Here is a 16558-nt window from a genome sequence, read left to right on the forward strand (position 1 = left end):
ACCGAATTACCTATTAAAACATAATCATCCTTGTTTTGCAGGACATAATAATCTATTTCCACACTTTTGGTGGCCTCAGAATACTGCTAAAATTTGCCAGGACAACAGAGTAATAGAATAAGACCAGGAAGCTGAACCTCTTTATCTCGGGAACCATCTCACTTTAGAACAGCCTAGAAAGGTACAGCTGAGAGAAATATGCTTGTAATACTCTTCTAATGTGATCTAGCTGGGAAGTTCACTGAGAAGTGATAAATGGTAAGTGGAATTTTATGTTATGTTAAGTACCAGGTCCTGAATGAATGAGAAGAAAGTGAATTCCTATAGAGAAGTCAAATATGCAGGGCACCTTGGACCAAACACTCCTGAGTTATCATCTGAATTGAATTACAATGTTATAATGAAATATATTTGAAAAAATATTTGAAAAAATACAACAGAGCAGAGATAACATTAATATGTGGTTTTCTAAGTCAATATATAACCCACAGAAATCCTTATGGATAGCAGTGGCCTTATTTTCTATTTTAGTTTGGACACTGAATTACAGCATGTCAGGGCTTAGAGGGACTGGAGCGGAGAAGCATCTTAGAGGTAATTCAGCCCTGGCCCTTCATTTTACAGACAAGGATGTTAAGGTCTAAGAAGGAATTGTAAGGCAGTAAAATCAATAAACACAGTCTCCAAGTCTCCTGACTCACAGACCACACCACTCTTTGCAATTGCTACCCCAGGAATGGAGGTTGTTCTATGGTTTACTAAGGCTAATTAATTAGCCTCCTAGACAATAAATTCCAGCTATAACAGACTAATCTTCACAGAAAAAAGGATTGTAGACTTAAGAGTTCAGATGAGCCTTGGAGGTCACTGAATTTAAATTGCCTCATCTCATAGTAAAGAGATGAAGGCCCAGAAGTGAAACACCTATGCTCAAGGTGACAAAAGTCAGAGCTGGACCCTTGGCCCCTACTAGAAGTAAGGCAATGAGAAACTGCTTCATGTAACTGGACTCTTCATGTGGCTAAAGAACAAAGGAAGTATTTTGAACCTTTTAAGAAACATTATGGGGCAGCTAAATTGTACAGAGCACCAGGTCTAAAGTCAGGAAGACTCTTCTTGGTGAGTCTTCAGCTTTAGATGCTTACTGCATGACCATGGGCAAGTCATTTAACTGTTTGGCTCAGTTTCTTCATCTGTAAAATGGAGAAGGAAATGGTAAAAACCACAGCAGTACTTTTGCCCCAAAATGGGGAAAATGATTGAAATGACTGACAACATGAAATCACTGTTTTAGCATTCTTCAGTTTAAACCCAACTTTTAAACACATTCTCCTTCTTTCCCCCATCTCCCAGTTCCAAACTCTTGAGGAGGCCTGTTGATTTCACATTTGTAACATTTCCTAGAGAGAAGCTCTGTCACCACTCTAGTGCAGCCTTCATTGCCTCAAGTCTGGATCACTGCAAAAGCCTGCTTTGAGGAAGGTATCCATCTGCCTCAAGTCTTCCCCCTACTTATAATCCAGGCTCCATTCTTTAAGCTGATCTTTCTAAAGCTAATGATGTCTGGCCATGTCACCTTCCCCTTCCTCTTCAATAAACTCCATCTAGTCTTACCCTAACATTCATATCACATATATTTGACCCTATCACCCCTCCAGGGTCAAATAAAAAAATCCTTTACTTTTCATTCAATGCCTCTAATAACTTGAGCTCCCCCACTTTTCCAATCTTCTTATGCCTTACATCCTCCAACATGTTCTGTGATCCAGTGACACTGGCATCCCTGTGGTTCCTTGAACAAGAAACTACATCATCTTACTCGGGGTCTTTCCTCTGGTTGTCTTCCACACCTGAAATGCTCTCCCTCATCTCTGCCTCCAGGATTCCCTGGTTTCTTTCAGGTCTGAGGTAAAATACTATATTCTAGAGGAAGTCTTTTTCTATCCTCCCCAAAATTAATGCCTTCTCCGTGTTGGTTATTTCCAATTTATCCTGTATCTACCTTACTTAACAAAATAGTTTGCATGTTGTCTCCCCCATTAGACTGTGCATCCTTAAGAGTTGGGATCATCTTTTGGCTTCCTTTGTATTCTCAGCACAGTGCCTGGCAAGTAGCAGATGGATTTAATAGATGGCTACTGACTGATTGAGTGGTGTGAGAGCAGTTTAAGAATATAATTCTTCACTTGATGTTCTGGGTGGGTAGTGTTGGGGGCAACCTCAACATAGGATGCTGGAGGGAGAAGAGAGGCTTAATGGTATTTAGTGGGCTAGCCCAGATCAGAATCAAACTGTCACAAAAGCAATCTAGATCTTTTCACATTGACTCTACCCCTAATCATGGCTGTTGAACAAGTATTTTATCCTTTAGGATTTGGGAAACAAAGTTCTATTCAACACTCAATTGTTCCTATTGAAGAAAAAATAGAAACAATTGAAACATAGAGAAAATGTTTCCCTCCTAATCCAAATTTTTTAGTACAATTACTACTGATAAGCAGCAAGATATATTTGAGTTTCAAATATGTTCCCTTCAATGTTCAGTGGACCATGAAATAACTTGAGGAAAAGAAAAAAATCAAGAAATCTGGGTTATCCACCAATTCAATAATATGCTTCTAAATAACTGAGAATTAATTTTTCATCTAGGATTATGGGGGAGGATGGAAATACTTTTTATAATTTTAAACAGCCAAGAGAAAAACTGATCATAAGATCTTTCCAAATGCCATTGAAAAAATTTTATAGGGCAGAAAAAATGGAATATTGAGAAATTAAATGATTTGAAAAGTACTTCTTTCCCAAGAACATTACAAAATAAGAAACCACTCCATTCACTATTCAGTATCACTAAAGTACACAGTGACTGTTCTTAGATAAGTATCCATCACAAGAAAATAACATTTACATGTACCCACTCTGTAATCTACCTGGATTCTACTATTTAGTCATCTTAATTCCAACAAATCCACCAGCCCTGAACTAATTTGTCACATATTTACTAGCCTAAACATTCATTTCTACAAGTCTGATTTCCTCCTGAATTAATTAACCTGGTATTACACTTACATTCATATCACAACCAAGAGTTCATGTCCCAACCCTAGGCTTAGAGGTTAAAGCATTGTGACTCAGTTGTTGTTTAACTCCCAGCTCCCTCTAAGAGTGCTGGAATTCAAATCAGTTAATTTTCAAATTAATAGTCAGTAGACTTCAGTCTTCTAAACTGAGCAGCAGGTAACAAGGTGTGAGGATGTTGGCAAGATTGGGCCCAGAGAGAATTTCATAGTGGGAGTTCGTGAAGACAGTACTGGACACATTTTCAATCGGTGTTAAGAACTGCAAGCATTTTCTAGTTAAAAAAATAAAATAAAATAAAAATAAACTAAAAAGGAAAAAGAAAAGAAAAAGAGTGACAGAATAATCAAAGAAAACCCTTCAAAACAGAAGAGTTTCTTTTCTTTAATAAGCTGCTTTTACTTTGTTTCTGGCTCTCACTCCATTGTTGGAGCCTGATCCTCAAAAGATACCCTAGTGGACTCCCTGAAGTCGGGGTGTCTCAGGTCCATGAGAAATTTGGTGGGAGTAAGAATGTGAGTAGAACCTGTGGGAGAACAGAGGCCAGCTGACTGCTTGAACAAAAGTATGTTAAAGGAACATGCCAACTTAGGCCTATATTTTATACAGCGGATGATGTGTGAAGAAAGCAAGAGACATATAAAGATGGTAAGAATATCTAAGAAAATGAGATAGCATGCATTATTAGGTGAGTTCATACAGAGGACCTTCTGCTGTCCATGCTAGGCCTCTTCAGAAATATGTTTCATCAAACCAAGTTCCCAGCTCCCAAATGAATACTTCAAGTAAGACTCTATTGCAAGAAGGAAGATTCGATACAAAGGCCTAGCAGTAAACAGCTTCTGTCCAAAGGAACATTATTTAGACTATCTTTAAAGGACATTCATGCAACAATTACACAACAGAATCAAGAGTATGTTATTACTAAATACTACATATCAATGAAAACATTTTCACAATCTAAAGGCAACTTTCAATGAAAAATGGCTGAACAGACAAATGAAGCTTTAGAAGGATTAGGAGAAAGGACAGGGAGGTATGCAGTCTATTTTAAAAGACTATCAAGCAGTTGAGTTTCTTTATCTTATAGAACAAGGCACCCTTAAGAGATAGCTAATATCAGTTTTATCAGACCCCAAAGTGACAATTTTCAAGTGAAATGACCTTCTTGATTTCTGGTCTGTGAACCCTGGCTATCAATGGAAATCAATTATCCTGTATAGCAATAGCAATATATCATTCCTATAGTTAAATTCTGTTCACATGAGTATGACTGTTAGAATTACCACTAGATACATGAGAAACAGAAACATATTGGGAGAGATAAACTTTATGTACTGATCCTAATTCAACAACTATCCTGAGAGGTCTTCTGAATGGAAGAGTGATTTGAATGAGATTCCCCTTCCAGTGTAACAGGTATTCCTGTCACTAACATACTTAGAATATAACCTGAAGCTTCATTCCAATGAATGTTGCTTCTAATAGTTGCTCAGTCATAGGTTGCATAGCCTCAGGGAAAAGGAAAAAGTAGTTTTAGAGGAATATATGCTTATGGAATGGATTGCTACTGAAAGGTACCTCAGAGCAAATTCCATTTCACTTTGTTAAGAAAATAAGTTGCCCCAATTTACTGTTCTATAGCTGAACAGTTCTGAGAGTTTACAAGAGCTCCTGAAAATCTGAGGGAGGAAAAAACAGTCTTTCCTTTTGGTAAAGAACTTCTTTTCCCTCTTATTTTGGAAAAGCCAGCAGGTATCAAGACCAGTGAGCACAGATGGGGGAACAGTGCTGAAGAATCCAGTATTGTGTTTCTCTACAATAAATCTGGAAACTGATAGGATAGAAAGAGACTTGCTATACTTCATACCAATTTATATCAATATAGTCAAAGGGAAACCCTTGAAAGTCAAGCAATACTGCTTCATGTCTCATCTTTAACAACTGTTTGCATATTGAAAGATGTTTTCTTTATTGAAGGGTAATGAGGAATGATTTGAGACATTATAGTGGTACAGGAATTTCCCCAAACTATCTTTCATGTACTTTATTCTGGAAATTAGATTTTGCAAGGGGGCTGGGGAAGGAAAGTCTGAGTGAAACATGAAAGCATGGGATGGCACTAGAGATAGCTATGGAAAAAGCCCTTCCCCATGGAAAATGCTACTCTTACTCACCTATTAGCACCTCCCACTTTCCATTGGCTTGTGTCACTTCATAAGCACATCGCATCTCGTTCAAGCTCACACCCCCAAGGATGAAAATGATGAGGCGGGGACCAGTTCTGTACTCACCAGGGGCCTTGTTCTTGTGCCAATGTCCATAACGGGCACTAGATGAGAAAGGAGAAACATATATATGAATACACATATGTACATATACACATTGGTTGGTAGTTGTTCTTCATTCCTAAAGAGGACCAAAATGGCATCACTATGTTAAGAGTCTTGTAGTGTGTTCAACTGTGGTTGATCAGACCAATATGAACTCAGAATGCTCTACCACATGCTGGGCACAAATAGTCCATGTGAACAACAGGAGTGGATTCTCTAAATGTGCACATTTCACACTTCCTTTGAGTTACTTCAATTCTGCACTGCTCATAGAGTACATATATGCAAACACATACACAATGACTGATGAAGACAGAACAATAAGAAAAACAAAGTCTCAAATGTATCCTGTGATTGCATGCTTTAAGAATTAACATAATCTAGCAGCTCTTTTTATAGAAGCAAAGAATTGAAAATTGAGAGGATGCCCATAAACTGGGGAATAGCTGAGTAAATTGTAGAATATGTATGTGATGGAACACTACCATTCAATAAGAAATCATGAGGGACAGGTTTTAGAAAAGCCTGGAAAGACTTGCAAGAAATGATGTTGAATGAAATGAGCAGAACCAGGAAAACATTACACATACTAACAACAACATGATGATATGATGGACTTGTTCATTTCAGCAGCACAATAATTAAAGACAAAAAAACACATAAAAGAAAATGCCCATCCATATCCAAAGAAGGAACTGTGGAGTTTAAATGCAAGAATATTATCTTCATTTTTTAAAAAACTGTCTTAGGTATTGTCATTTTTTTCTCTCTAATGTTTTCTTTCTTCAGTTTGGATATGATTCTTCTCTCACAACATGATCAATATGGATCTATGTTTATCATGGTTATAAATATAGAGGCTATATCAGATTGCTTTCTGTCAGGAGGAGGGGAAAGGGAAGGGAGGGAGGGAGAAAAATGTAAAATGCAAAATCTTGCCAAAAATGACTGGTAAAAACTACCGCTGCATATAGTTGGAAAATCAAATAAAATATTTTTTAAAGAAAGAATTAACAGGATATTTCCCATGAGTTGATCTGCTATTATCCCTTATATAGAACTGAATTCAACAAAACATGATCTATGTCCCAGAAAAAGGAAGAGATATGGTGAAACTGAAAGGGTTTTGATGTCAAACTGACTGCAATAACTCCTGATGCTGTTGGTCTGAGCATCTTTGGGTCTGTGAAAGCAGTGGTCACTTTGCGTCTAATATTAGTGATATCTTCTCCATCATTCTTTCACGAGTGTCCTAGTTGAACAGCTATAGATATATAAATCACTTTCTTCATCACTACCCTACCCTCTTTTTTGGCAAACAAATATGGTTTTTAGTTTTAATAAATCTAATCTGGTTGTGGTATTACTTGGATTCTTAGATTCTAATCCCAAATTAACCGATATAAAAGTCAGAAATCTTTTTTAAAGTCAAACAGTGCCAGAAAGGGTAAGCAATGCTTTGAGCTATGAGAAGGTACAAGTTGCTGATAGAGAATGGGAGAAAATAGTAGAGAGGAAAGCAGAGAGATAAAGAAAACAAATACAAGGGAAAAGGAGAGAAAGAGAGAAAAAGGAAGTTTATGATGGGAAGTAATAAGCTACAAGGTATAAGAGACTAGCCATATTGTAGTATTAGAGCCACAGGTTCTCTACCCATCTTGATTCTTCTCTTGAGAAAACTGAAGCTATCATAAAGACACAAAAAATGAATAAAAATAGCTGCTACAAGGCTGTCCAGGGTCAATTATCTTTTCTCAGGAAAAGTAAACATGCTTTTGGGACAAATGAATTAAATGGCAAAAGAGATCAAATAGATAAAGACAACAGAGGTAAGAAAGTCTAGAAATGCTCTGCACTGACAAAACATTTATGGTTGTTTTAAATACTAAATCTATTTGTGTCTACACTCAAGACTAAGTAAAACTAGAATTCTGAATGTATGAATAGATAAAAAAATGAGAAACATCAAAAGAACTTAAAAAAATCCCCTTTACTGAAAGGGTCACAGAAGAGTAGAACATATATATTGCTGTGAAGAGTCACAAGAATATAAGTAACGGACCCCTCCAGTCACTATGCCACACTAGAAGAAACAAGTATGCTCTCTACCCAGGCAGAGTGGCATTCTCTCTGCAATATCTAGTCTTAAGAGAGTAGCCTAAGCACTAAGGTTAACTTAGGCAGGCCCACAAGATCCAGTAGGTGTCAGAAGCAGAACTTGAACTTAGGTCTATCTGGCTTTGATGCCAGCTCTTGATCCACTCTACACCAATGCTGTAACTATGTCATGCTCTACTCCTAATACACACAAATTAATTTATTTTATTTTAAGAAATATTTTATTGGTGTGTTTTTAAATGTCTACCACTTCCCAGTAACTTCCCCTTCATGCCCCAAATCTAATATATTTAGTTCATCTACATTTTCACTAACTTTATATATTCCAAAAAAAAAAAAAAAAAAAAAGCAGACGACAATGTTCTACTACCTAACAAAAGAATGACACTACAGATGAAATCACACTAGGAATGGACATTTTTCCCCCCTTCACTTCTTCCTCAAAGTGTTTTTTTACATACCTGACAGCAGTGGTACTGAAAGAAGCTGACGAGCGGGTTGAGATATAGGGGTAGTGCTTGGTATCAAGTTTATCATCAATGGTGTCCTAGAAAGAGAAGAGACAGAGAAAACAGTTTATTCAACCTGGGTTGTTTGTCCTTTAAATATATATATATACATGTAATACATATGTGTACATCTACACATATGAATGTCTAATTATTTCTTTTTTTTTTTTGCAAGGTAATGGGGTTAAGTGGCTTGCCCAAGGCCACACAACTAGGTAATTATTAAGTGTCTGAGGCCAGATTTGAACTCAGATACTCCTGACTCCAGGGCCAGTGTTCTATCCACTGCGCCACCTAGCTGCCCCCTAATTATTTCTATAAAACTGTCTATGGCATTTGTGTTCATGTCCAAGTCTGTGAGAATCCTTATGCTGAAATATAACTTCAGGTGTGGAAATGAAAAACTTTATTTTCTTATTTAAGATGCTTCAATATTTTTCTCTTTCTTGCCTCTAATCTTCTTTTGCTTTCTATACAAAGCTAAAAGAAATAGAAGGGAAAAGGAAGGGAAGAAAGAAAGACCTCCTAAGGGGAAATGGAGGAAGAAGAAACTCACATGGATAAAAACATTCAATCCAAGAGACCTCAACAGATTCTTCTGAAAAAAAGAGGGCAAATGAAGGGCTATTCATACAGGGAAAGCCTCATGCCCTCAGGAGATTCTCTAGGAATTTAAATACCTAAGCAGGTAGATAGTCCAGTACCTAGCTTCTCTTTCTGGTTGCCTAAAACTCCATATTACTTTTGTTTTTTTCATATTACTTCTTCTAAAAGTCATGGCACATCTACAAACTCTATATGGTGGATTAGGAGAGAGGAAGCTGATTAACAAAGCAGATTTGAAAAGAGAGTTTAAAAGGGAAACAAAAAGATGGGCAGGACATATGTGTGCCACAAAAATATAACTTGACATTCATATGAATTGCTTCAATTTTTTTAGGGTTGGTTTTTTTAAAATAGAGTGGCTCACAACACCTAATTCATTTCAATATATATTTCTATTAAGTACCTCCTAGATCCAGAGCACTGATCTAGGCACTTGGGATATAAAGACAAAAATGAAATGATTAAGGCCCTAAAGAAGTTCAGATTCCACTGAAGAATACACCTTCCCCACCTCAACCCCTCCCTCCACACATATAAACTAAAAGTACCTCAACCTCTCCCCACACACATATAAACTAAAGGCAATTTGAGCTAGGAAAAAAATAACTAAATTTTTTTTAACCTAAAATGGATTGATCATAATATACATACTATTTTACAGACATGTTATGAGGAAATCACTTTGTAAAATTTAAAATGCCAAAACAATGGAGGTAAACTTATCCCATTTGAATCATTAATTGGTCAGGAGAAACAACATTTTGAGGACAGTTAGCTCTAGAGAAATGACATTATAAAAGGATGTTATAGCAGTCATTTCTGAGTCTTTTTAGAGTGGGGTTTGGTTATGAAATATTAATGATGTTAATGTGAAATGGTACTGATTAGAAAAAGCTTATTCTTCAAATGTTTCTACTGTATTTTAGTCCTGTCTCTGACACTATCTTTTCCTATGAACCTGATCAAGTTATTTCATTTCTTACCTCTCTGGACCTGAGATTCCTTAAATACAAAATTAAAGAACATTCTCAAGTCCCTTCCCAGATGTAACATTTAGGATTCTTCTTGTGTCCTCTGAAGGAATTCCTAACTACTTAGGGAAATGCTTCCACTGACCTCTCTGCCCCTGTAAAGCCTTGACTATCAGAGCAAAAGGCATTCCTACTTCATATATAACTGTTAAAATCTTCCTCTTCATTCAAGACCTACATATTTCAAGGGACATCTTCTAAATGAAGTCTTTCCTTAACTCCACTCTCATCTCTCTTGCTTCGAATTTTCTGAGAACACTTTTTCAAATTGTACTTTGTATCCTTCCAGAACTTGATATGGATCAGGAATTGTACTTTTTTTTCATCTTTGAATTTTCATGCTTAGAATAGCTCCTTGAATATCTAAGTACTTACATGTCTATTAAATAAATATTATAAGCCAACAAGGTAGAAATAATACATTTCTCACTGTATACTTCCCCTTTTATTATTGTTTTTCTGATCTTGGGGATGTTCTTAAGAGTTTTTTGGGGGGAAAATATCATTATTGGGGCCTCTATGATTTGAAAGCAGTTCACATAGGCAGCGAATATAAAAAAAAAATTCACATAAACCATCCAAGAGATGAGGAATTCTTGAACAAACAAAAGTATTTTGGCTGCTATTCTTTTAAAAAAAAGAAACAAAGTAAGTATGATTCAGATGAAAGTGGATTCAAATTATCAGGGGAAAAAGATATCAAGATCATTGGGTCTATAACCTTGTATCAACTACTAACAAGGAAAGAAAACTATCTACAGAAAAGTCACGAGTCATGCAGGCCATCACTAACTTCCATAATGTCTTTAATAACTGGAGTCCATCGTGAGAGCTGATAGGTCTGCTCACTGATGCGTTCCTTTCGCTCTGGTTTGCTTCTGCGACGTAAAGTAGACTAAAAACAAAGGATTAGTTTCTTAGTTAGAGCTCCACTTTTGAATTGGATCACATAGGATTCTATGAGTTTATAAAACTCTGAGGAACATAGCATTTTTGACTTTGAATCAAAGACCAAGGTGATCATTGTTTGCTAGCTATTATTAGTGAGTTACCTTTACAGAATGAATGTATATGCCAGATTATTTTAAAGGTAATCAACTTCCAAGTAAAATTCTTAAATGGAAATTACTCTAAATGCATCACTCTTGGCAACCTGTAGGGAATTTGACTCTGATGTACTAATCTAATCATCCGGTTACTATAGAGCTTAAAGTGACCCCAGAGTCATATCATTAGAGCTGTGAGTAATAAGAAATGTAGTTCAAACATCTAAATCATTTTGTAAATTCTTATTAAAAAAAGTACGGGCAGATAAGTAATAATGCATTGTTCATTACTTACAAAAATGACTCTACTGACTCATCATCAATAGGACCAAGTGTTTTCACTTGATTTTTTTTTCTATCGTTGAGGTTGGATCATCATGAGCAAGTTATACGTGGCCAACTTGTCTTGAAAGGACACATCATTTGTCAAGAAATGAGACAAGGAGGGGGACTGGAATGACTGGAATCAAGTTTTTGCTTTTGTACAGTTCTGACCTTTTGCACTGTGCTCTAGCAAATTGAGCTAGTCAGTGCATAGAGGTACATAAATATCTATAAATGTATTGTAGGAAAATGTGACAAGTTAAAGTCATATGGGAGTTTTTTTCTGAAAAGAGTTCAAAAGGGTTCTTCAAGATTCCTTTGAGATACAGTGTTTACTGGAATACAACCCTAAAAAAAGTGCATTATGAAGCCCTTATTTCCTTATAAAGAGACTCTTAAGGCCACTGTGAAGGATTGTCAACATTTCAAAGGGTCGGAAATAATAATCAGGGTCAAGATCAGTAAAATTCTCTAATTCTAATTTTCTAGTTTTATCATTTCAGATGTTGGTGAGACTGAGCAATCCTGCACTTTTCCCCAAAGTGAGAAATGTCCCAAAACCTCACCACTGACACTCAAATCAATCCTTAAGGAAACTGAGAGGTAGGAAACTTACATCTGTAATGATGGGCACTCCCAGGTGAGCCATATTGGTAATAATCTCACTGTCCTCTGGGGGAATCTGTGCATGCTGAATCAGTTTGTTCAGATTTTCTTCAGTGATACCTAAAAGAATAGGAAGATCCAAACTCAAGCATTAGACCAACCATACTGACATATAAGAGAATAAACAAACTTAAGAAGACTTCTTTTTACTTTTAAGGTTTTTACAAACATTAATCATTTTATTCTCACTATCTGCCTGTGGGGAGAACAGAAAATAAAAATTAACATACTCCATTTATTAAGTGAAACATCCAAGGTTACAAACAAATTAATAATTACAATTAAAACTAAACAGTCTAAATCCCAAGTTCCCACAGTCTACACACTGGAGTAAATATAGGTAGAGCGTCATTATTGTTTCAGTACAAGAGTACTCATTTTTTTTAATCTCTCCATAATTTTTCACCTTTCCCATATAACTCCAGTATTTAAATAATTCCTCTCCCTTACAGTACCCATTTACAGTCTAAATCTGGGTAGGACAGCTTTGTTAGCTGTTAAGTGCTTATATTTTAAATTTGGGATACTGAAATATGGATAAAAATGGTTAGATGAAAGTAGAGTCAGAATGCATTTGAGATTTAAATTAAACATCTAGTAAATATGGAACTGATAAGGACTCAATCTACACTTTCTCATTCTTCCCCAGTACACATTTCACTACAACATCTTTATTATTAATTTATAGTCAAATTATCAAGATTGCTTTTGCTCTTTAGTGGTAGCTAAATCCAAGATGTATTTTTTCAAAATAAAATTGCCTATTTCTTACTATTTTCCCTTTAATTTTTCCATTGTTGTTGAACTATTTGCTCCCCTGCTGGTCCCACTTTCTATTCTCCATTTTTCCAAGAAACTGTTTCCCTATCCCCAACTCCTACCATTTTTCAAGAAGATGTAGAGAAGAATGATGCGAATCTTGTCATAAGTACTGACATTTGCATCCAACAGAATAGGAACAATAGCTCTCATGGGGTCCTTGATCTTCTCCCCTTCAGCATCAGTGCCCATTGCCAGGTCCTATAGAAAACATATGCCTTAATATAGGGTCTTTGTCAAGTTTGAATACTTTAGTAACAAGACCCTTGAAGAGATAAAAATTTTGTTGAAATGCATAGTAAGTAGTCATGGTTAATCTTACAATATCACATTCTAATAAAATAATCATTATGGAATTAGGGAGGGTCAGTGAAATCTCAAGGAAGAACAAACATCACTTCCCAAGGCAAAAAAAGAAGATAAAAAATGATCTGTTAATTGTTGTCAAAGCCTTCAATTCTTTTAGTTGACTTCCAGGGTACTTAGGCAGCAACTCTATCAATCTTAATTAAGCTTCCTCAAAAAACTTCTTTTCCAAAAAAGGGCACAGAAACAATGGAGATTTTGTACACAGAAAGATACATTTTTTCACCTCATTGGCTGGGATGTTTTCTGGTGTGAAATTGCCATAATGTCTTGTTGTACCCATCCCCATCAACTCAAAAATTGCTTGACTTCATGTTAGGACAAAATCTCTTTTGGGGGAAATTTTAGGTGCAGCTTCTTTCTAGCCTCTAGTCTTTACTGAATCTTCTTTTGGAGTTTCCAAGTTCTTTTGGAAACAGGATGACAGACTAACTTGAAAACTGCTCCCTCTCCATCCCATACCTAGCATTCACCTCCAACTAGCCTCTGATTCTTAGAATTCTGATCAGATAACAACTACATGTAACTTTTCTTGATCCTCCAGTTGGCAGGGCACTCCTGCCAAAATGTACCTTGCAGTTATTCTGCATGTACTTATTTATATATACATTGTTTCACCTTATAAAAAGTAAACTCTTTTGAGTGTAAGTCTGATTCCATTTTTTGTCTTTGTATCCCCCAGTACCTAGTATAGTACTTGGAATATAGAAGGTCCTTGATACATGCTAACTGAATGGGTGGCTAAAATATTCTATGTATTTTTGAATTACCATTGCCCCAAAGTCTTTCTGTTTCTTTCATCCATGAGTCAGTTTAACCAATTTCCTAAGGGACTGATCTATTATAGTCCTTATATCTGACAATTCTTTGTATATTCATTCTTTGGGCTAGATGACTTCTGAGGGCTTTTTCCAACTCCAGATTTATGCAATTTTGGGATTCTCTGAATCCTAGAAAATGATGGCAAATGTTACAAGAAGTGATTCCAACTTCAGCACTTTCTTATCTGTGAAACTAGAAAGAGAAGTATATATGAGGATTTGAATGTTCTCAACCATCTTCTCTTTCCCTGAATTCCCCCCATAGAAATGAAAAGTGCACTTGGATTAGGTAGGTATTATTTAATAATATCATATTTATACAGTATATGTTATTCCATTCCTTGAAAATTTAGACTGAATTTAGGTTAGGTAGGATGTCATATTAGTTTTTCATGTAATTTATGCTAAGAGACAGGTCAAAACTATTATCTCAATTTTTTGTAAGAAATTAGAAATAGTTATCAAATAGGTGGCAGAGGTAGAATTAGACATCTAAATTCTTTTTTAAAAATTATATAAATATTTTGTTTTCCAATTATAGACAATAGTAGTTTCTACTTATCATTATTTGGTAAGGTTTTGAATTTTACACTCCCCCCATCTCATCCCCCCTTCCCTGACTGAAGGCAATCTGATAATCTTTACATTGAGAAATCTAAATTCTAAATCTCATTCTCAGTCCAAGTGGTAATACAGTCTCTCTAATTTGCTAGTGGGTTTCTTCATGTATGTTTGTCTGACTCTGATTTTTTTCTGGACCTTGAGAGCTGGTTTAAATAAAAGATAGATAAAGCAAATCCAAATTCACAAAAGAAATTCAGCTAACACTATCAGCATCTGCTTGCTAACTTCCTACATCTGGCCATTTGATATCTTTGGAAGGAATCAAACATGCAATATTCAAACAGCACAGCACAGCATTCCAATCCAATTCAGGTCCTACCATTGAGAATAGAACTGTATTGGGTCCAAGGAGTAGAACCTACATCATCCTAGTCTATTTCCCATGATTCTGCAGAATGTTGAAGGTCAGAAGTTAAGAACCATCTGAATGAATGAATAGTATAAAGAATTTACCAGAGGCTGAAAAAAAGGCCTACCTGTTCAACTCGGCAGAGTTTATCCACAGTGCCCTGGTAATGCTTCATACAATCCTCTGCAAGGTGTAGATGAGTTGAATACTATAAAGAAGAATACAATACTTTGAGCAATGCTGTGAAAGTAAATGACTACCAAAAACATTCTAAGACTTCAAATACTTGGGCTAGGAAAAAGTAATGGAAAAAACTTCTCAAACAGAAATTTGTGTCCCACTTCAAGAAAATGCCATATTTAGAAGCAGTCAAGAAAATGCCATATTTAGAAGCAGACAGAACTATCAAAATGCTAACTAAAATCTAAGACCTGAACATAATCATGTTACAACTATAATAAGCACTAGGAAGGAAAATCACAGAAACAAGATATTTATTAATAAAATTAAATATATATCATCTATTCTTTCTCTGAATTCACTCTGTTATAGAATGTGTAATTCTTTGACTATGTTAACACCATGTGGGACAAAGCAATGCCTGCAGATACCACTGATTACCATTGGCAGGCCTACTATATACTATACAGGAGAGAAAGGAGGAAAGAAAGTGAAGTAAAAAAACCAAGGGGCACACCAACAACTGCTTCAGGAGTCACTTAATGAGACCTCTTAATATACCTTTCCCTTTATTTTCAACAATCCCTTATTAGAAAAGCCCTGAAAATCAACATTTCTAAACTTGTCCAACAGAAAGAGTAATATGGTTTAATAAGGAAAATAGTTCTACTAATGCATTCACTTTGGGGCTTTTGGATCATCATACCTTGCTAAGTTCTTTCTGGTATTGGGGCATCTTCTTCAGCATCTGGGACAGGTCCCTCATGGTGGTCTTGAAGGAAAACAAAGCACATTGTTTTGGCTACATTATTTTATATACTATTCTTATAAAATAGTTTTCTAATATCATACTAGACAACACAAGATACTGATTAATGTGGTCCGTTCCTATTTTTTCAAATTTCATGACCCTATGAAACTTAAAAAAAACTTTTTAATTTGATCAAGCTGTCAATAAAGGCAAGACTTTATTAAATTTCTTTTTCTTAGCTTAAAAATTACATAAATGCTGTAGTCATTTTTTGGAAGGGGCTCAGGGAACTCTAAAGTTCAGAAATATTTGGTACCAATGAGAAATATAATTTGTGATTTAGAAAATACAAAGTTTATCTTTTAATGTGTAAGATAATTTCTAATTGCATTTTTCAATTCAATAATTCAACAAATATTTACCATTTTTTTGCAAGGCAACGGGGTGGGGTTAAGTGACTTGCCCAAGGTCACACAGCTATGTAATTATTAAGTGTATGAGGATATATTTTAACTGAGGTCCTCCTTACTCCAGGGCCAGGGCTCTATCCACTGTGCTACCTATCTGCCCTACCATTACTTATGACTAATAAATGTTTGCATGAAAGTGTAGTCCCACTCTCAAACATTCATAACTCACACAATTCTCTATAGAAATGGATATTCTCCTGATTTGAATAATCCATTGATATAATCACCAGCTAAAAAGTGATAAGGCACAGAACCATGAAAATTAAATTTGTCCTGGCAAGGACATTATAACTTCTCTTTGCTTTCCCTAGAATGATTCAAGGCAGCAAATTTCAGGTTACAGGGCAATGAAAAGGAAACTATTTAAACTTATCCACAGATTGAATGGCTAATTGAGAACATATTTCAGAAATTAGTAAAATTATAGATAAGGAAGGTCAAATTTTACTTTTATTTAACTCTAATTT

General features: G+C 35.6%; 1 protein-coding gene across 2 annotated transcripts in view; it reads right to left on the minus strand.

The window, feature by feature from the left end:
- The window catches only part of STXBP1 (syntaxin binding protein 1), a 93802-nt gene that overhangs the window by 6808 nt on the left and 70436 nt on the right, over window positions 1–16558 (minus strand). Inside the window, exons 12-19 of one of the 2 annotated variants that reach the window (XM_074211110.1) lie at window positions 15577–15642; window positions 14818–14898; window positions 12593–12731; window positions 11662–11771; window positions 10469–10570; window positions 7991–8076; window positions 5256–5410; window positions 3481–3604 (exon numbers count right to left, since the gene is read on the minus strand). In XM_074211110.1, the coding sequence (XP_074067211.1) occupies window positions 3495–3604; window positions 5256–5410; window positions 7991–8076; window positions 10469–10570; window positions 11662–11771; window positions 12593–12731; window positions 14818–14898; window positions 15577–15642 (849 nt within the window). In that variant the 3' untranslated portion in view covers window positions 3481–3494. The remainder of the gene's footprint in view (window positions 1–3480; window positions 3605–5255; window positions 5411–7990; window positions 8077–10468; window positions 10571–11661; window positions 11772–12592; window positions 12732–14817; window positions 14899–15576; window positions 15643–16558) is intronic. The other variant, XM_074211111.1, reaches the window with a different exon arrangement.

Source organism: Macrotis lagotis, chromosome 1, assembly GCF_037893015.1.
Source record: "Macrotis lagotis isolate mMagLag1 chromosome 1, bilby.v1.9.chrom.fasta, whole genome shotgun sequence".
Taxonomy (NCBI): Eukaryota; Metazoa; Chordata; class Mammalia; order Peramelemorphia; family Peramelidae; genus Macrotis; species Macrotis lagotis.